The sequence below is a fragment of the Typopeltis vanoorti genome, chromosome 4 (genome assembly GCF_054136105.1).
Source record: "Typopeltis vanoorti isolate ZY-2024b chromosome 4, IOZ_Tvanoo_1.0, whole genome shotgun sequence".
Taxonomy (NCBI): domain Eukaryota; kingdom Metazoa; phylum Arthropoda; class Arachnida; order Uropygi; family Thelyphonidae; genus Typopeltis; species Typopeltis vanoorti.
Window position 1 is genome coordinate 161,898,064 of NC_143552.1, and position 22,484 is coordinate 161,920,547.

General features: G+C 35.2%; 1 protein-coding gene across 1 annotated transcript in view; it reads right to left on the reverse strand.

Annotated features, from left to right (window-relative positions):
• Positions 1 to 22,484, reverse strand: part of CCT6 (chaperonin containing TCP1 subunit 6) — a 112,934-nt gene that overhangs the window by 31,429 nt on the left and 59,021 nt on the right. Inside the window, exons 6-7 of the mRNA XM_090391559.1 lie at positions 3,967 to 4,126; positions 3,069 to 3,151 (exon numbers count right to left, since the gene is read on the reverse strand). Coding sequence (XP_090247685.1) covers positions 3,069 to 3,151; positions 3,967 to 4,126 — 243 coding nt within the window. The remainder of the gene's footprint in view (positions 1 to 3,068; positions 3,152 to 3,966; positions 4,127 to 22,484) is intronic.

Genomic DNA, 22,484 nt, shown 5'->3' on the forward strand with positions numbered 1-22,484 from the left:
CTATGTCCACTAACGCACCGTGAAGCGCAGAATTGAAGACATGGCCAAGATATTGAAAATCAAGTGATAGAAATGGTGAAAAATTCAATATTTTATTCAATTAAACTTCGACGAATCAACAGACATAACTAAAAAGGTAAGGCAGTTCTCCTTTGTTTTGTGAGGTTTGAAATGTCAAGGAGAGCTAAAGGAAGAACTCCTCTGTTTGCTCAACTTGCCAGGTAGAACAACCTGCTCTGAGATTTTCAATGCACTTAATGGTTATTTACTGAGCCATGGTATTGAATGGAAGAAATGTGTTGGGATATGCACAGATGGTGCCTCAAGCATGACCAGGCATCTTTCAGGAATTGTTACAAAAGTGAAAGATGTTGGACACACAGGCATCTTGTTTACTCATATTTTACATTGTGAGCAACTTGCGACAAAAAGAATATCTCCAGAATTGCATGAAGTACTCTCTGATGAATTAAAATTGTAAATGAAATATGGCACAAAGCATTCAATTCTCGAATATTTGAGGCACTTTGTGAAGAAATGGGCTCTCAACATACTTATCTCCTTCTTCACGCTGAAGTGAGTTGGCTGTTGAGAGGCAAAATACTAACCCGATTGTTCGACTTGCACCAAGAAGCCAAGTTATTTTTCCAGCAACAAAAATTGAAATTCCTAGATCTCTTGTCCAACGATGATTGGCTAGCCAAGCTTGCATACCTGGCAGATATTTTTCACTGTTAAACACGTCCTTGCAAGAACAGCTTACAGACATGTTCACAGTGTGAGGTAAAATGGATGCATTTCAAAAGAAAATATTTCTGTGGCAAATACGGTTGGCTGAAGAAGAGCTGCAAATGTTCCCGAATCTTGATGAGTGTATGAAAGAAGAGGATGTCAACTGACAGGTAATAACCATTATAATAATAATATTTGGTTGCAGATCAAGTGTTGATCAATTTTATTATTAAACTGAACCAACTAGTTTCGCCACACTTTAACTGTTGGCATCTTCAGGGTACTTATAAGTTTAAACAATCTCACAATTATGTGTAACTGCAAAACTGACAAAAATAACTGACTAGAATAATTACAAATAGGATAGTATCGAATGCGAGTGAAACACTTATCGCGTGTACAAGGTTAGCTAGCTGTTGCTAAGGAAGATTACCATTCAAGAATTTTCAAAGAAGCAGCCACAGTTGCCTGTTCTACTGCCAACCTTAACAGAAATCAAGGCCTAATACTCCAGAGATATGGAAAACCCTAATCAGAACTTTAAAAACGAACTTTAATATAAACTACAGAAAGTTCCTGTTAAAGTTAAATAATAAAATTGATCAACACTTGATCTGCAACCATATATTATTATTATTATACTAATTTATGATCAAGAAAATACCTTCATGAGGTAATAACCATTGTTCGACAGCACTTACGGTCACTCACAGAATCTTTTGGCTGTTATTACCCAAAGGAAGAGGACTCCATACATGGCAATATTGGCAAAAATTGAAGATAATAATTTGAGCATGAAAAAAAAAAAAAAAAAAAAAAGAAAAAAAGAAAGCCTAATCGATCTATCATCCGACGGCAGTCTCAAAGCTAAATTCCACTTGTCCTCATCAAGACATCATTTTTGGCTCTCCATAAAAAGTGAATATCCAGTGAGTGCTGAGTGAAAAAGCCATCAAAATTTTGATTCCATTTGCAACAACCTATTTGTGTAAAAAGACATTCTAATCTGTTACGGCAATTAAAAACAAGTACCACTGTCAGCTTGAAATAGAAACAGCTCTCCGTGGTGCAGTGACGTCATAGCCAAGAATCCATAAACTTATTTCAAACGAGCAGCTACATATCACACTAATAATTGTTATAATTAAACAAGTGCATTTCATATTAATAAAATGCAACTTTTATGATCATTATTTTATACATGTTTGTACTTTTTTTAAAAAAAATTCATGTTAGTGGTCCGCAGGATTCAAAATTGTGAGTTTAGTGGTCCGTGATTTCCAAAAGATTGGCGACCGCTGGTGTAAACCACAGCTACAGCAATCTAGTAGATATTTATTTTATTAATTTTTTTATTAAGAGGTGGACGGGGAGAGTTTTAGAAATTTCAGGAGATTAGAGATCTTGTTCATGGGATAGAAGACAGTCTTTATATTTTGTTGACACAGTATTCTTGATATTTTATTTGTGACATTGTATATGGGGGGAGGGGGGGGGATTTCACTGTTCCCCTGTGATGATGGGATTCAAACAATACACACTTGATTTCAATGAGAATCTACTCCTTTTTTCTAATCGCTCTTGCTTGAATAAATTATTTATTTAGCAGCATCTTCTTTGTCTCAGTACACCAATATGTTGACATGGTATTGCTGTTACTCTCCTGCTAGTTTCACATCTTTTGTTGATACTTGATAACAATGGTGCTTTTATTATATTAAAGCTGTTGTTCCAGTGCTGACTTTTCATTGTTCATCTGTTTCCTTGATGAAAATAGAGATCCTTGTTTAAATCATGCAATGCCCAGGTCAACATGATATTTACACTGTACCATCATATTGTACATAAAGTTTAAGGCAAGATAGAATATAATCTGGTCAGTTAACTTCCAAACAACCTATCTTGTTCGTTTATCTGAGTAGATATTTACTAATAGTGCACACACCATAAGAAAGCAAATTGTAAACACTGGTTTAGAAGTCTCATCAGTTCTCTGCAGTCTTTTCCCAGTTATTTAATTTAGACTCTTAAGCAACTCCATTTCTGTTTCAAAGTTTTCTTTTGGTAAAATCATACAAACATATTGCAAACAGTCCAAGAATAGATTGGCCCACATTTCATGTCTCAGAAACATAATGGAATGTGTAAAAGCATGTTACAGTATTCAAAAAGAAAAAGAAGGAAAACTCCAAAGTACCATAATGATTATTTTAGCATGTAATGTGTATGATTCATGTAAAATAAAACAAACACTATGTAAAATACATTATGTGCTGAATGAAAATCAAATTGAATAAAAAAAAATTACAAAAACAGGCATCAAGTTAAAATCCTACCTTTCCATATTTCTACGTTTGGCTCTTCGAAGAGCTACAATTCCCTCTTTAGCAAGGGCATCAAGAGACAAAGGATCTATTCCCTAAATTGGAAAAAAATTAAAAAGAACTAATATAATAATGACACACAAACAGAATACAACAATTATCAAAATAACTCCATTCTCTAACATACAGCATTTCCCATACCATATATAGCTGGGAGCCAAGTCTTTCAACTTCCATAGAAAGGTTCAATTAATGCATACATTTTAATTCATTCATTGTTTTTCAGCATAATTTTCTCTGACCATCACTTAAAGGTGGAAGTTTCATTTGCTGAATTAAGAAATTTATGCTACCATCAAAAATAAATCAATTTTGCTGTTTATTCAATAATTACATCTTATTTACCATGTATTTATTTATATAAGAAAAGAATTCCATTTAATCCTCAGATATAGTTCCATATCCAATCTATTTGGGTATTTGCTTTTCAAGACAACCCTGAAGTTTAACACTTAAGGCATAATGAATGAATGGAATCAAGAAACTTACTTTCTCAAATACTTATGAATATTAATTTTAACAACTCTGCTAAAGATTAATCAAGGAGATCATGTAGTCTTTCAACTTTCAAAGGCAGGTTCAATTAATGAAATTGAAGCCTCCATAGCTCAGTCGACATAGACGAAGCCCTTTGATACCAATAAAATACAAACCAAATAACTTACCGGTCAGCTTCTTGTTCCCTTTTAAATTTAATATGGTAAAAGTAGCTAAATATAATATCCCTATTCAGCCACCTGTAGACATGAAGAGCAGAAAACTACAAATATTTAACATGACTGAGTGAACTAACAGAATTTTGAATCAGAAAAACAAAATTATCCACAAAAATATCATAAAAATGTATCACCTTTTGGTTGATAACAACAAATCCTTTATCTGTACCACTGCATACTTTTTTCTTCAAATCTACTACTTTCTGTACTCTTTTTGCAATGAACTGGTACTCTGCTTTTACCAGTTTTTCCCGTTCTTCAGCTGACTTATAAAAGAAGCTGGAGTTCACTTCACTAGAAGAAAAAACAGCAAATTTACAAAAAACCTACAAAAACAGCTTAATAAGAATCATAATTAAAAAACAAAAAATGCTGTTTAAAGAGACTATACATATTATATACCTTCAAAAGCATTCTGACACAGGCTACGGTCAATACAATATTTATCCAGAAACGTGTTAATAAATTACACTCACTACTGGGTTTAATAATAACCATAATTCTTCTAGAAAAGCTCCAATGAAAGAAAAATGACTGGGCTGTTTTGAATTATGATTGAAGAGACTAAGGCCAGTGTATTATGTCTCTTAAGTGTTCTAATGATCTATTCTGGATGAAAAATTCTAAACAAAATCCTACTACCTTCACATAAAACCCGCTAACTTACTTCAATTGAAGACTTTTGCATCCTAGATAGGATTTGATCACAGATCTTCCTAACTAAATGACAATTCCTGATTGAGCTATGGAAGGCCACAGAAGAAAAAAAAAACTACAGCCAACACCATATGTGAATGCTAACTTTTACATTTAAGTACAATCAGTGGGCTAAGGGTTAGATATAACAATAGCTGACAGAGACTTAGCTAACTTCTATCTGAAGATATTAAAACTGAACTGAAAATTAAATGAAAAAATGAACAAAAGAAATTAAAAGAATGAAATAAATAAGATCCATCGTTAAATAACTAATATCTCAATCGATTTTGAATCAGGATTTTCAGAACACAAACCTAATAGACAATAAGTGTCGAAAACAATTCAAGTGTAAAGCAATAGAACTAAAGTCCTAACTACCAGTCTTGACTTGCTACGATGATACTAGTGAATGTTATATATATATATATCTTTATAAAGAAGTTAAGTATCACCTCCATATTTCAACCACATTTCAAATTAGCAAACCTTAACTGCCGATGAAAGGATAAAATTGTCCACTACATCCATGAATACATGAAGCACTGTTCTTGTAACTTGGCCTATTATGGATAGGCAATACTGACATCAATCTTGGAGAACAAAAATTTGCTATCGTCATTATGGCAAGTCAGGACTGGCAGATCATGCTTTGGATACTGCTTCACACTGGATTAGATGAAAGAAAACAATCAAATTCCTGGTATATACCCTCAAGGGGTATACAGAATATGATAATACTACACGAAAAATTTATATCATTAGTAACTTCCCATCTACAATTTTCCTCCAAATCAGTCTGTTACCTGTCAAGCCTCCAATATTATCAGATCTTTTATTTCTGTCTTCTAAGGCACTTTTTACTGTATCAATCCACCTATATCTTGGTGTCCCTCTGGGTCGTTCTCCTGTCAACCTGGCAGAGAACACTTGTTTTGCTAATCTTTCCTTGCCAATTCTGTTTAAGTGACCATACCACCTGAGATTAGCTCTGCTAATGCATTCCTGGATGACAACAATGTCAAGTTCTTTCCTAATATCCTCGTTTTTAATATGATATTGCCATTGATGCCATCTGTTCATGCCCCTAATTTTTCCAAGGGCTCTCAGATCCATAAGTTAAAATTGGTTTGAACACTCACAGTCTTGTATACAGCTAATTTCTCTCTTATTCCATATAAATTTATTCAGTTGACTTTTTCTCATACCAGCTTTGTTGACTCTGTTGTCTATTTCCATATTTAATTTACCATCTTTGCTAAAAATCATGCATAAGTAGCTGAAATGTTTTACTTGTTCTATAGGTTCTTTGTTCATAATGCAGTTGATATTTTCAATCATTCTACCTATTTTCATTGTCTTTGTCTTTTTATTGCTGACCTTCATACCATATCTATTACAACAGTTATTCAATTTAGTCAGGGAATCTTGCAGACCTATAGCGGATTTATTTAGAAGTATAATATCACCCGTAAAAACCAAATAGCTGAGATTAACATCTCCAATTTTGATATCATGTTTAATACCACTTTCCTTCATAATGTGATCCATATAGATAATGAATAACAGAGAAGATAACGTACATCCTTGTCTGACACCAGATTTAACATTAAACCATCTTCCTGTACATCCTTCAATTCTAACTGCTGACTTACAACTCAAATAAAGACTAAGTATTGCTTGATGTAATGATCCACTGACACATACAACTGTAGCGTTTTGATTAGCTTCTCTCTTGGCACCTTGTCATATTCTTTTTCCAGATCTACAAAACTTAAGTACAGATCTTTGTTACATTCCCATGACTTTTCAACCATTTGTCGTAAAGTGAATATCTGATCCTGACAGCCTCTATTTGGCCTGAATCCAGCTTGTTCCTCACCAAGCTTCTCTTCCACAATTCTTCGCAACCGTTTCTCAAGTATACTGGCATAAATCTTACCAGCAACACTCAGTAGAGAAATACTCCTGTAATTCTCACCATCAGTTTTATTTCCCTTTTTATATACCAGTACTATGACACTTTTCTACGCCAATCATCCAATTCGTCCTTCTGTCCAGGCCGTCTGAACTATGCAGTGTAGCCACTGTAAAACTTTTATACCTCCATATTTGAGCATTTCTGGTCTAATATCATCTACTCCAGCTTCCTTTCCACATTTCAGACTTTTGATGGCTTTTTCTACTTTAAGTATGGATATGTATTCTTGATTGCATGCCTGGTCAGTGTTTTTGATCACTGTGCTGTCATTACTGCTAGTTTCATTTAGCAATTTTTCAAAGTAATTACTCCATACTTCAAGAATATCTTTCTCTTCTGTTTTCATGTAACCTTTATCATCTCTAACTCCTTTTACAGCATTCTTTCCTCCATTTCTAAGCTTCTTCAACAACCTCCAGAATATCTTGCCACCTTCTTGATATTTATTTTCTATGTTCTTACCAAAGTCTTCCCATGACTTTTGTTTAGCTAGTTTTATACACTGTTTAGCTTTCTTACCTTTGTCTGTATTCTCTAAGTTGCCAGGAACTTTTGATATGCTTTTTTCTTTTCCTTCACTGCCTCTTTAACTTCCTGTGTCCACCAGGGAGTTCTGATTTTTCTATCCTTGCAGACCTCACCACATGCCTCTCCGGCAGAATCAACGTTTTCTTCAGAGCTTGCCACTGAATCTCCAAGGTTTGATTCTTGTTCTCAAACTTTTTCATTTTTTCTTGAATAATGTTCGTATATTTTAGTCTACAGTTCACATCTGAGAGCTGCTCAACTTTTATTCATTTTAAAACTTTTTTACATATTCTTCTTTTCAATATGAAATTCAATTTTATCCTGCTCAAGACTAAATAGTGATTGCTTCCAATTTCAAATCCTCTGTACACTCTGGTGTCCTGCACCAGGAAGAAAACATCACTATCAACAATAACATAGCCAATGAGACTTTTCTTATTCCTTGCCTCTTCTCTCCATGTGAATTTGTGCACATTTTTATGTTGGAACATGGTGTTAGTAATAACCAGTCTATGACCTGAGCAGAAATCCAACAGGTATTTGCCATTATTATTGGCTTTGCTCTTTTCTTCAAATTTTCCCAAAATATTTTTGTATGTCTGACAAATCATTTCCTACTCTGCTATTTAGATCTCCAACATGGATCAACTTTTCTTTCTTCATTGCGTCAGCTGCGTTTTCTAAAGCATCAAAAAATCATCACTTCTACCTTAGTAGAACCTTCTGTGGGACCATAGACACAAATAAGTCTCATTGTCCAGTTCCCCATTCCCATATTTGCTCATATCATTCAACTTGAAATTGCCCACCATTCAAGAAGATTAGCCTCGTATATTTTGTGTTGAATACTATGGCTACTCCTTTTCCTTGATTGTCATTGCCTGAATATAACATTTTGTATTTATTGTTCAGAAATAGTTCACCAGCTTTGGTTTTTTTTTTTTTTTTTGTTTGTTTGTTTCAGTCATCCCAGTTACGTCGATCTGGTACTTATCTAATTCCTCAGCTAGCTCCATTTCTTTGCCATTCAGGCTTCTTATGTTGATAGTACCGATCTTCAATTCTGGTGATATTGAATTGGGGTGTGTTTTAGGATTTGTTCCAGTAGCTGACTTTTCACTGTTCACCCTGGTTCCCTGGCGAAAACAACGGTGGCCTTGTTTAACCTGCCGACGTCCTCCAGCTGGCATGAAATTCTATCATGTTGTACCATCATTTAATATTGTGGTTTAACCAATAAGAATACAAATTGGTCGGCTAAATCCTAAATTGCCAACCAATCCTCGTTCGTTCAGTATCCAAGTAGATACCCAACAGGGTGCACCACGAGAAGGTGAGGATTGGACATTAGGTTAGAAGTCCTGGTCAGTTTTCCACATTCCTTTAAAGGCTACGTGGAGGTCTGCTCTCAGTTATACAGCTTTGATCCTTAAGCATCCCCTGCATTTACTGCAAATATTTGACTACTTTCAGCTCCGCCAGCACCAAATTTCCTCCTATCACTGACTTTTGGTATTAAATGTTTTTTTCACGGAAATCATCTCCCCCATGCCTTCAAAAGTCTCAATATAAAATTTGGTCTCATTCCGTTTATTGGTTTTAGCTACAGATGCCTCCAAAGAGGGAAAGTTATTTTATGGCCACCTTGTATATATATATATATATATATATATATATATATATATATATATTTTTTTTTTTTTTTTTTTCAATTATTGTCTTAGGATCAAGTTCTTTGGTTGTACTTACTAATTGCTTTCTTTCTGATTTGATGGGCAACATAACTTTGGCTCTTATTAGTTTATGATCACTTCCTGTTCTGAACTGATGCATCATGTATTATATATTTCCTGTTGCAGAGGATATAGTCTATTTCATTTTTGACTTTTCCCATTTAAACTTCATGTCCATTTCTTTTCTGGGTATTTTTAAAGAATGTATTCATGATGTAGAGTCTGCTGGCTTCTGTAAATTCTATTAAGATATTTCCATTTTCATTTCTCTCCCTTAACCCACAAGTTCCAATAGTTTCAATTTGGGAAAAGTTTTTTCCTATTATTGCATTAAAATCTATTATAATCAAAAAATGTTTTATTATCTACTGTTTTTTGCATATCCTCATAAAACTTCTTTCGCCTCCTCTGAGTAAGATTGCATTGGAGCATAAATTAATACTATTATATTTACGGCTATTTTCCATGCTTCTGTTTAGGAGTGCCCCAGTTTAAATGCCATTGGCTCTTTTTCTCATGGATTCTTAGTGCATTTTAGATGTATATTTATCAATAAATATATGTTGCATAGAGGTCAAGAAATTTGCACATACCTTTTTCTGGGTGTTGTGGCTCTTCTTCTTTTGCGTTGTCCAAACTACTGTGTGTGTGTGCGTGTGTGTGGGAGGGGGTTGGCAAGTGGGAAAATTGAAATAACAAATGGAAAAAAACCCGGTTTTTTTTAAATAACACATATATATATTTTAAGGGATGGGCGGAACATTTTTTTATATATTTATATGAGGTGGGAAAGGGCGAAAGGGGTTGAAAACAGTAACTGATTTTTGGAGGAGGGGACGGGAGTTGATGGGGTGCGGTCCGTTTCGACTATTCGTGGTCGTCGTCTGAACACATGGAGGAAGTGGATGCTATGTCAGGTCAGGTAGGTGCTTCTGACCTCAATTTTATGTTGTGTAGCTTTATCAATAAATATACCCATTTCCCACCTCATATAAATATATATGAAAACGCTCCGCCCATCCCTTATAATATACAGGGTGTTCGGGATAAATTTGACATATTTATAAATAATTATATTTTTCCGTAAGTTACATGTATTAACACACACTTCTCTTCATTTAAAAGTTTGGACCCTTCTTCATTCATATACAAGATGTCAGAAAGGATGGATAGCTGGAACCCACCTGAATCATGGAAGAGAATAACTTGTATCATGATGATTCGTGCCCGCCATCAAAATAAGGATATTACGACTGCTGCCCAATGCTCCCTGAATACAGTAAAAACAATCAGGCATGAACTAGAGACTTGCAATGGTGACTATGAGGATGTAGCAAGAAGAAAGATCCCTAGCAGACGATCTGATTGCGTTCGTACAGCAGAATTCCTCGCAAATCTGCAGGAACAGGTGTTGAAGAACCCTGGCATTGGAATTCGGGCTTTGTTTGTGGAGTTGCTAACTGTAGTCAAGCCCTGGATAACAAGGGTAGCCAATGGTAGGCCGTATGTATGGCAGCAGGATTCGGCCCCTTGCCACACCTCTGGGAAAAGTCAAAAATGGTTGTCTGAAAATTTCTACGACTTCACCAGTCCAAATGTTTGGCCTCCAAACTCCCCAGACCTTAACCCCATGGATTATTTTGTATGGGGCGCAGTTGAAAAAGACACCAATCGCACTTCCAGTAATACAAAAGCCCAGTTAATGGATAAAATTAAAACAGTTTTTGCGGCCCTTCCCAGGGAGACTGTAGCATCAGCTTGTTCGAGGTTCCGAAGCAGAATTGAAGCTGTGATCGATGCTAATGGTGGTTATTTTGAGTAAATCTTGTTGATAGTATTGTAATTAACTCTGCCTGTAATGTTTTTTTGTCAATTCATTAAATTTAATAGATACAAAGAAGATTTTCTTTTTCCTTACGAAACTGTCAAATTTATCCCGAACACCCTGTATATGTATATATATGTTATTCAAAAAAACCCGGGTTTTTTCCATTTGTTATTTCAATTCTCCCACTTGCCAACCCCCCCCCCCCCCCCACACACACAGTAGTTTGGACAACACAAAAGAAGAGCCACAACACCCAGAAAAAGGTGTGCAAATTTCTTGTCCTCTATACAACATATATTTATTGATAAATATACATCTACAATGCCCCAAGAATCCATGAGAAAAAGAGCCAATGGCATTTAAACTGGGGCACTCCTAAACAGAAGCAGGCAAATAGCCGTAAATATAATAGTTTGTTAAGAGGAGTAACATGGGATTTTTCCCAGAAATAATATCCATAATTTACTTGTGTCTTATAACCATACAACCCCTATCATTGGCTCTCTACTCATAATCCCCCCCCCCCCCCCGATCATAAAAACAACCTTAAAAATAGCATTCACTTTACGCACATACCAACACAAGCATGTGTCATGGTCACACGTCACACATTTAATGAGTGTGTAAACTTTACAAAAGATGCATACCAAAAAACCATCCTAACATACATCGCACAAAAACTACACATAACGTTCCTCAAAAAATGCCTTGATCACAACATCGCACCAAAATTCGCAGCAACAGCACGATTCGCAGAAACAAAAGAATTTGCTTCTGGGCATCCCGTGCTCTCATAAAAAAAGTCAAACAACAGATTTAAAAAGAAGAAACAAGCATATTCATACATTAACAAAACAAAAAACAGATTGAAAACGCTACTGACCCCAAACGAATGGGCAGTCTTTTGGGATAATACCCAATCTTGCATCAACGACTACACGGTATTATTAGAAGCTCGACACGCAAAGAAATGGTACACACTAACACATGCCCTATACAACAGTCGCGCTGCTTCCAACCCTTCGGATGTTACCGCCTTAAGACCCACAAAAAACAATTCCATCATCAATCTATCGCACCACAACCTCACACCCAATGAAATCACCATCCTGAACAAAGGACTAAACTTTGGCGTATCTCCAAAATGCATACAAAACAGAGACATCATTACCAAAATCCAAGCGAAATTAGAGTATGACCCTAACAAAGAAACAATATTCCACAAAATTAACAACATCATAAACAGTAAAATAATAGTAAAACCAAACATCGCCCCAACTTACAAAAAGCCCTATTATCCCTAAAAAGGAACCCGAACATTATTATCAATAAAGCTGACAAAGGAGATACCGTAGTCATCACAAACCTAACCAATTACCACAACAAAATAACAGCCATCTTAACCGACCAACACACCTACCAAAAAATCCAAACTGACCCCACCCCAACCTCATTAAACAAATCAACAGTACCCTACACACCCTAAGAAATGAAGACAAAATAGACAAAACCACAACCCCCCCGCATCCCTCGTATGTTCGGACAAATAAAAACCCACAAAGAGGGGTACCCAATGAGGCCAATAGTCTCCTACAAAAACACCACTACAGCTCCCTTATCGAAATTCGTAGCAAAACTTCTCAAACCATTAATTACAGCATCTAACTTCATGATAGAAAACTCCGACGACCTTTTCATGAAAATAAAAAACCTAACCCTATCCCAAGATGACATCCTCACTTCATTGGATGCAGCCTCTTTATACACCAACGTGGATGTCCCCAGAACTTTAGACATCATACACACCTTACTCACAGAAGACCACACCCTACACTCTCGTACTAAACTAATGCCCTATGACATTATTAACCTAATAAAACTAATAATCTCAGCAAACTTCTTCAAATTCAACAACATGTACATTCAACTCTTCGGACTCCCCATGGGCCAAAACATCAGCGGACAACTAGCGGAATTATTCCTAGCACACATAGAATCACTCCTACTCCACCCTTCCCAATAAGTCAACTTGTGCTCTTAGAGAATACAGAGACAAATGCAAGAATGCTAAACACTGTAAAACTAGCTAAACAAAAGTCATGGGAGGACTTTGGCAAGAATATAGAAAATAAATAACAAGAAGGTGGCAAAATATTCTGGAGGTTGTTGAAGCTTAGGAATAGAGGAAAGAGTGCTGTAAAAAGAGAGATGAAAAGGTGACATGAAAACGGGGGAGAAAAGGATATCCTTGAAGTATGGAGAAATTACTTTGAAAAACTGCTAAATGAAATAAGCAGTGATGACAGCACAGTGGTAAAAAACACTGACCAGGCATGCAGTCAGGAATACATATCCATACTTGAAGTAGAAAAAGCCATCAAAGGTTTGAAATGTGGAAAGGAAGCAGGAGTAGATGATATTCGACCCGAAATGCTGAAGTATGGTGGTATAAGAGTCTTATAGTGGCTGCACTGCATAGTTCAGAAGGCCTGGACAGAGGGACGAATTCGAGATGATTAGAGTAGAGCTCTCATGGTACCCATATATAAAAAGGGAAATAAAACAATGTGAGAATTACAGAGGTATTTACCTACTGAGTGTTCCTGGTAAGATTTATGCAAGTATACTTGAGAAAAGGCTGAGAAGGATTGTTTAAGAGAAATTTGGTGAAGAACAAGCTGGATTCAGGCCAAATAGAAGCTGTCAGGATCAGATTTTCACTTTACGACAGATCGTTGAGAGATCATGGGAACATAACAAAGATCTGTATTTAAGTTTTGTAGATCTGCTAAAGGCATATGACAAGGTGATATCATCATATGACATATGATGATCATATTATATTCAATTTTATCCTCTTTAGCTCTTGTTCAGAACAGAACAAGAACAGAAGATCTAGTCATTCTTAATGTTCTACAATTAAATGTTCCTATTTGCAAATATCTCTGTTTTGGGTTTCTTACATTGTTTTAAGGTTCATTCTTTTTTTTTTTGTTGGTTTTCTATTTATCTAATTTTCCATTTATTTTATTTTATTTATATATCTTATTTTCCATTTATCTAATTGTTCTGGAGAAGTGATTTTTTTTTCTTCTTTTCGCTTGAAGATTTATTAATTTAAATGAAACCACCAATCCTGAAGCTAAAGAATGTGATTTTATATTGTTAAATTAAAATCAACACTGTGTAACCGCAGTTTAAACTTAGAGCACGCATGGTTAAATGCTATGTATGGTTTGTACTGCTGTACGGTGCAGAAACTTGGACCTAAAAACAACATCAATAAAAAGACTTGAAGCCTTTGAGATGTGGTTATACAGACGAATGTTAAAAATCCCATGGACAGCAAAAACGTCCAATCAGGAAGTACTGGAACAAATGGGGAAATCACGTGAACTTTTAGATACCATAAAAAGAAGGAAAACTGCATATCTTGGTCACCTACTTCGTAATGAAAAATATAAGATACTTCAATTGATTATAAAAGGGAAGATAAATGGAAGAAGAGGACAAGGAAGATGAAGAAAATCTTGGCTGGCAGACATCAGACAGTGGACTGGTATGAACTCTGAGAGACTGCTCAGAGTAGCTGAGGATCGCTCAAAATTTGCCAAGGTGGTCACCGACCTCCAATAGCGCTCGAAGAAGAAAATATAATCAGGGAAACATGCAGGTGGTTTCTCACAAGCAAATCAGAAGCTTAACGAAATAAAAACAGCAATGAAATATAATTAAAACTAATGTTTAATTCCAATATTTTGTCTCAGTTACAGACACATCCATCTTCAGAAACTCAGTAGACAAGTCTAGAGTCCTAACCGGGTGGGGTCATTGCAAGGCTCAGTTGCAACATCAGATTCTTAAGAATCAGTTTCCTATATTTTGGGAAGGTTAATGCATCAATATTTATTTCATTTAGATTGGTGTTGAATGCTATCGCTAAACCAAACATCAAGATAAACTTCTTGATTGGTGGACAGTTTCAAGTAGTTATGTGGTTAACCTTCAAAATGGAGAATTGGGCAATGAAACTTATTTGTGTCTTTGTCCCACAGAAGGTTCTTTTAAGGAAGAAGTGGAGGAATTTTACAAGTCACTAAAGCAGGCAGCTGGCAAAGAAATAAAAAAGTGGTACTTGGAGATCTAGGAGTAGGAAGTGAATCCCACCATGCATACAAAAATATTTGGGAAAAATGGCAAGGCTAATAATAATGGCATATATCTGCTGGATTTCTGTTCAGGATACAAACTAGTCATTACTAACAGTTCCAACATCAAGATGTGCACAAGTTCACATGGAGAGAAGACAACACAAGAAATAAGAAAGCTTCACTGACTATTATTGTTGATAGTGATAGCTTCATGTTGGTTCAAAATGTATAGACAATTTAAAATTGGAAGTGACCATCACATAGTCTTAAATATGATAAAACTGAGTATCACATTGAAAAGAATGGTATGTATAAAAATGTTTTAAACATAAAGTCAAGCAGCTTTTACAGATAAACTGTACTCAACTATATAAACAGTATTGAAAAAAAAAAAAAAAATGAAACAGTTTGAAAACAAGAACCTAACTTTGGAGTTTCAGGGCAAAATCTAAAGAAAACATTAATTCAGCTCTGGAGGTGTGTGCTGAAGTTGTCTGCACGGATAGAAAAATAACACCATGGTGTACTCAAGATGTTAAAGCAACAGCTCTGGACAAGAAGAAATATTCAGAAATACTGAAAGTTCCTAGCAAATAAGTCAGCAAATTCCCTAAAAGAATACAGAAAAAATGTAAGAGAGCTATGTGTAAAAGTAGTTAAACATCATGGAAAGACTTTGGTAAACGTAAAGAAAAGAAATATCAGGAAGGTAGCAAAATGTTCTGGAGGCTATGGAAACAGTACATTTTATTTTTATATAGTCTGAAAACCCTAACCTAGTAACTAAGCATTTTATCCAAACCACCTACAATTAGCAACTACACAGATTTCCTACCTAAAGACAATCGCAAACATCCATGCCCAAGCAGGATTCAGACCCCAAAGACTGTTCATGGGAGAGCAGATACATTAACTGCTCAGACAACCAGGCCGACAAATGTTTTAGATGTTCCTGTTCACTGATTTAAAAGGCTTTAAAAGCAAGCCAATGAAATACCCCCCCCCTCTTCTGAGATAGAGTGAATCATTTTTATAGCTGCAATATTTTAACTGATATGAGTGGAATATAGCTTAAAGCTAAAATTGTGTCACAAATGTTATACAGCAAGATTATTTAAACAGAATTTCAATTTACTGCAAAGCAGCTGACATTTTTGTAATTCAATGCAGTGAAACAAAATTGCATTCTTAATATTTTGTGTTAAACAATGAAGAAATTCTCAGAAATCGTTTTTCTGTCAAACTAGTTTGACTTAAGCATAACCTAATTGGGTAGGTAGGGAATATTTTCAAGAAAATAAAAACAGGAAATGATTCGAATATGGACACTCAACAATATTCGCCATTGAATTAATTTTACTGTGACGGATGAAAAAGGTGCTCTAACCTTCTTAGATATGTTAGTTACAAGGCAAGAAGATATGTCCCTCGTGTGTACAGTCTAAGTCCATTCACATACACATACACTACTACAACATGCCAATTCACCATCCTACCAAGAAAGTTGGAATTTTCAAGTCTAGCTGCCAGGGAAAAGTAAATTTCTTCCTTCCTCAGGACCCACACTGCACCAACAATCCAAAATAACAGGCTATGCTTACATCATTCCAACGAAATGAATACAACAGCAAAGCCCTTGCCAAACTCGTTAAAAAGAACCCTCACCTAACCATATTTTTATCCTACACTAAAGATAAAAAAGAATAAACTAGGCTTACTCCTGAAAAACAACAGATTCAGAACTGCATAGACACTGTTAAACAAAGTTTCCTGAGACACAAAGATCAGCAGTTTCTTCTCACCTTTCTAGGTTGTCTACAATATCCAGAATGGAACCCAATATTTCAGACAGGCCAGGCTGACTAATTTGGTGAAAAAAAATTAGCATGTTATGCTAATGTCAAAAAGGACATTAGCATAACATGCATTAGAGGATGAACATTTCATTAAATGGAAGAAAGTCAGGCTACTTGACAAATCCCACAGTTTAAATTGAGAAGACTGTTCCTGAAGTGGCAGAAAGTTAAATGCAAGAGAACTGATGGTGTGTTCCTGCACAGATTTTGGTGCACCCAATATCAGAAATTACCAGAGAGTGCCACTGTCACCCACAATGCATGTGACTCTCCTAATTCATAATGTTATTTCCTTTGTCTTCACTGTGTACTGTTAGTGCCACCGATGATGTTATTCCTGTTCCTACATAGTTTGATACAGAAACTTTGACCTGAATCATAGCAACAGCTACAGAAATTTAACATGGAAACACATTCAAACTTATATAACCAGGTGTATTTAAGTAAGTAACTGCACTTGTACTCTTACTTTAAATATTGCGAGTGATCGTGTAATTTAGCACTTGTGTGAAATTAGTGATTTTTATCTGTTTTGTTGTTTTTTCATTAGAAAATTAGAGTATTATAGCATATTAGTGTACATTTGTGTTTTTAGATTATCAATCTATTTATAACATTTTTTGTGATATTTTTTGGCATGGCATCAACGTGATGAACAATGGCAGCAAAGACCACATTGTAGGGCGATTTAAATTTGTGGGATATTATTCAGTTCAGTGTATGCATTGAGAAAATTAAAGAATATGTGGAAGTTGAAACTGGAGAGAGAATATGTATTAAGTGTCTGTTAGGTGACGAGAATGAAACAAATATATAAGATGGAAAATGATAATAATATTGAACGTGTGGCCGTGGAAATAGACGAGAACAAAATGGATATCAATAAAGAAATACTTAAATGTTATTCTTCATAGACAAAGCACAAAACTGAAAAACTGCAGAAGCAGCAAGAGTTAAGCAGGGCTGAAAAAAAAAAAAAAAAAAAAGAAAGAAGCAGGTGATCCAAAAGAATAATAAAGACCAAACAAACAAACAAGAAAAAACAATAAAGGAGAAAATAATGTGTGGAGACAATAATCAGGGGAAACAATTAACGAAAGTATGACAAAATCGTGTTTCCTGAGTGCAAAAATTCACAACATCCAGATGCAAAAAGGTAAGTGAAGAAAATGATTGTATTGGTTGGTACCAATGATTTGAAAGACAAGACGTATTTCTCTATGAGGGAGGGTGTAAAGGAGTTGTTAGAAGAGGAAAAACTGAAGAGTGAGAAGGTGAAGACTAAATTTCCTTTGAAGGAAAGAAGAAGTTGTACAATGCAGATGGACTATATCTGAATGGTTTTGGTGATGTCTGGAGAGGGTTTTGCTCACCAAGCATGCTGACGTGCAAATTCAGGGAAACTTGGAAGCAAGTGAGTGTGAGAATGACCAAGTGAGGAATCTCGACTATCAAGCAAAACTATTGGATATGACACTGATTAAGAGGACAGATATCAAAAAGTGGTATATGAAGGGGCAGAATTGAGGCAAAAGCAGGTGACTAGTGGTGTGCCACAAGGTTCAGTGCTGGGAGTTTAATTTATACATAAATTATATAGGAAATAACCTGAAAGGAAATATTCAGTTGTTCGCTGATGATATGAATAGGTAGAGTAATAGTTAATCAAGGCAATTTTTTTCTTGGCGAGTGGTGAATGAATGGAATGGGTTGCCACAGTCAGTTGTGCCTTTTCTGTTAATGAGTTCAAGTAGAGATATGATAGATTGGGTCTCCTGAGATGAGTCTTCTGACTCCATGGAGGTGCCTATATAATAATAATAATCACAATGGCATACAATACAACAGGTATTGTATGCCATTGTGACACCTCACAAGCAACAACCAACTACCAACATAGGAAACACAGTTCTTTCCACTTGTAGATCTATAAAGGCAAGTGCAGTGAATATTGTTTATTTAATAACAGGATGGCTGTGGGTTGGAACTGAACTAGAAGCCTAATTACTGACAAAAGTAAGTAAATAGGTTGTTTATATAGAGAAATATGGAAGACAGTGGTGTAGGAGAAAATTCAATGGGCCAAACTAATCTAAGTGACTACTGTATGAATAATCACCAACATTTAAGCCTTTCATTATGTTTTAAAGAATTATTTGCTTTCAGATGAATTTTTTTTTTAAATATGTGCTTCCACACAGCAGTGCTTTATGACAAATATGAGATGAACAAAATTTATTAAGCTACTAATATTTTGTTGCATCTTCCAAGTACTCTATTAGGTTATTGCAGAAAAATTCAAATTCACAGCTGATGCAGATCACAAATCTGAGAGAGTAATTTTAGAATCCGCATTAGCTATGAAATATTTCCCTAACTTCTAAATATTATTGCATTAATTTTGCCAAAGATCTGAGAGACTCATTCTAAAACCATATTCAGCCTGACTTCTCTAAATTAACTGTTTTCTGGCAGAAAATCAGTTCCTTTTTCAATTACAATTTGAACTCTTTCTGCAACAACCTATTTGAGTACCGTATTACTTGCAACAATTTTCAAACAATAATAAAGCTGAATGTGAGAATTACAGAGCAATTTCTCTGCTAAGTGTTCCAGGTAAGATTTATGCAAGCATACTTGAAAAGAGGCTGATAAAAATTGTGGAAGAGAAACTTGAACAAGCTAGATTCAGGCCAATAAGGGTTGTTAAGATCAGATTTTCACTTCATGACATATAGTTAAGAAATCATGGGAATGTGACAAAGATCTGTACTTAAATTTTATAGATATGGAAAAAGCATATACAAAGTGACCAAAGAAAAGATTTTCAAAACACTACAATATATGGGGTAAATGGAACATTATACAGAGCAATATCCTAATTTATGCTCATGCGTAGACCTACACTTTTTACCACGTAGGCATTTGGAACCGAAATCCTATGGAATAGGTTGGTTACTCCTTATTCCTGAAGGTATCCTATGTCTGTAGAGGAGTGTGTTCAAGGGGCCAGTTCGCCTGCTTGTGGGAGGAAAAACCCTGCTGCCCACACCCAAGACTGGCTAACTTGGCTATGGCTGAGGAAGCTCCTTAAGCTCCTCATGTCACCGACGAGAATCGAACCTAGGACACTCCTTCCCCAGGCATATGGCTGCGAAGTGCATAGCCACTAGGCTAACTGCGTGGAGTGAGGCATAAAGAGAGCAATACATAGTCTATATTTAAGTTAGTTCAATTTTTTTTTTCCAATATAAATTTAAGGAATGTGCTCCTTTTTTTAAATAAGAAATGTGGTCAGTTTTATACTTTATTAAATTATACATTATTATCATCATTACTTGACACCTCCAGGGATTCCTAGACTCATCGAGGTAGGGCACCTACTCTACAACTCTCCGTCTTTGCCACTCAACCCAGCAATTACAGCAAACTGCATCATATACACCAATGCCATCTACTGTCCACCATCAAGACTAGTATTTTCACAGACAATTGCAAATCACATCCCACGGTGGGATTCGAACCCACAGCCTTTTGGCTGTAGAAATTGGATTAATAAGATTGGATACACAAGCATCATTTCATCATAAGAAAGAATTCAGGTATTCCATGAAGTAATAGAAATCACAACATAACCTTATAACAGATGTGCAGTAACAGTAGTAATTGCATTATTTCTTACCCACTAATGGAACATGCAGAATTTGAACTATTAACTGTGGATATGAAACTTGGAAAGCTGATATTAGTCCCCCCCCCACACTTCTAAATTATATACTTTCTTTATATTCATTCTAAAAACAACCTAAATGTTTAATTTTTCCCCTTTTCATTTTAACATGTCATTTTAAAAACTGAAAACCCGAGATAACTTCATATATTATCTCAGATTTTAACTTAATATTTAAAATAAGAGTAAACCCAGAGTCAGAACTGAAGGTAGGAACCATCAATATAAGGAGTATTAAAGAAAAGAAATCAAACTTGCAGAAAAATTGGAAAAGTACCACACAAGTACATAATTGGCCTTAATGAGACAAAGTTAAAAACAGAAATTTTTCAAGTTATTAGAGCAGGCAGTTGACAAAGATAATGGAAAAGTGGTCACTGTTGGAAATCTAAACAGCAGAGTAAGAAGTGAATCCACCAGACACAGAAATGTTTTGGGAAAATTTGTAGAAAAGGGCAGTGCTAATAATAATAATAATAATAATGGCATCTGCTGTATTTCTGCTCAGGATACAGACTAGTCATTACTAACACCATGCTCAACATAAAAATGTACACATGCTCATGTGGAGAGAAGACAAGAAATAAGAAAGCCTCGTTCATGCTGGTTCAAGATACAAATGTACAGTAGATTTGAAATTGAAAGCGACTATCACTGAGTGCTAAGTAAGATAAAAATGAATATCACATTGAAAAGAACGGTATATAAGAAAGTTTTAAAAAGAATTAAAGGTGAACTTTTACAGGTAAACTGTAGACTTAACCATACAAGCATTATTAAAAAAGAAATGAAAGTCCAAAAACAAGAGACAAACCTTGGAGTATCGATGGCAAACTCTAAAGGAAACACCTATTGATTCAGCTAGTGAGGTATATGGTGAAGTTGCCTGCAAGGATAGAAAAATAAAACAAAGGTCGAAGTTATGGAAAAAAGAAAGTATACCAAAAGTTTCTAGTAAATAAGTTGGCAGATGCCCTAAAAGAATACAGAGAAAAATGTAAGAGTTAAGCTATGTGTAAAAGTAGCTAATCAAAAGTCATGGTAGGACTTCAGTAAGAATATAGATGAATATTAGGAAGGTGGGAAAATGTTCTGGAGACTATTAAACAGCTTAGCAATGGAGGAAACAGGACTGCAAAAGGAATAAAAGATGATAATGATGACATGAAAACTGAAGATAAGAATATCCTAGATGTTTGGAGTAATTAATTTGAAAGATTGTTAAATAAAACAGAGTGAGAACAGCAATAGAAAGTTTTCAAGCAAACAAGAGAACGTATCAATCTTTAGGTAGAAAAAGCCATCAAAAGATGAAAGGCAGCTGAAATTAATGGTATCTGACAAGAAAGGCTCAAACATGAAGGTTTTGATGTGGCTATACTGCATGATTCAGAGAGCTTTCGCAGGAGGTCAAATTCCAGAAGATTGGAGTAGAGCTTTCATGGTTTCCATCTACACAAAGGGGAATAAGGTTAAATGTGAGAATTGCAGGAATTTCTCTACTAAACATCATAGATAAGATTTATTCAAGCATGCTTGAGAAGAAGATGAGAAAAAATGTGAACAGAAGCTTAAAAAACGAGCTAGCTTCATGTCAAGATCAAATCACTTTATGACAAATAGTTGAGAAGTCAAGGAAATATAATAAGGATCTGTACTTAAGTTTTGTACATCTGGAAAAGACATATGGAAAATGCTTTTTTTATATAAGAGGTGCATAGATAAAAGCTTTTGAAGACACTACAATTATATGGGATGTTATACATAACAATACATAGTTTATATTTAAGTTAGAATTGAAGGAAATGCAGGAATATGGTTTGATATTGAATATGGTACTATATCCACACTGATATGGATTGCATAATGAAAGAATGTGCTATTAACCTGTTGATTGGATTTTAACAGTATAGATGCAAACACAGATTGATAAGAAAATAACTATTTCATTGACTTAATTGCTAATAGTTAGCTGGTATTCTATCCAGCATCTTCAGAGCACACAAACAAAGTTTGTTACAATAGCGAGACAACTACAATCCCGTATAACAGTGGGACTAGTATCAGCAATTGTAGCGTGCAACACAAAAACTAAAGTCCTAATTAGGCGCCATCTAAGTTGCGGGGGAAAAAAAGAGAGAGAAAGCAG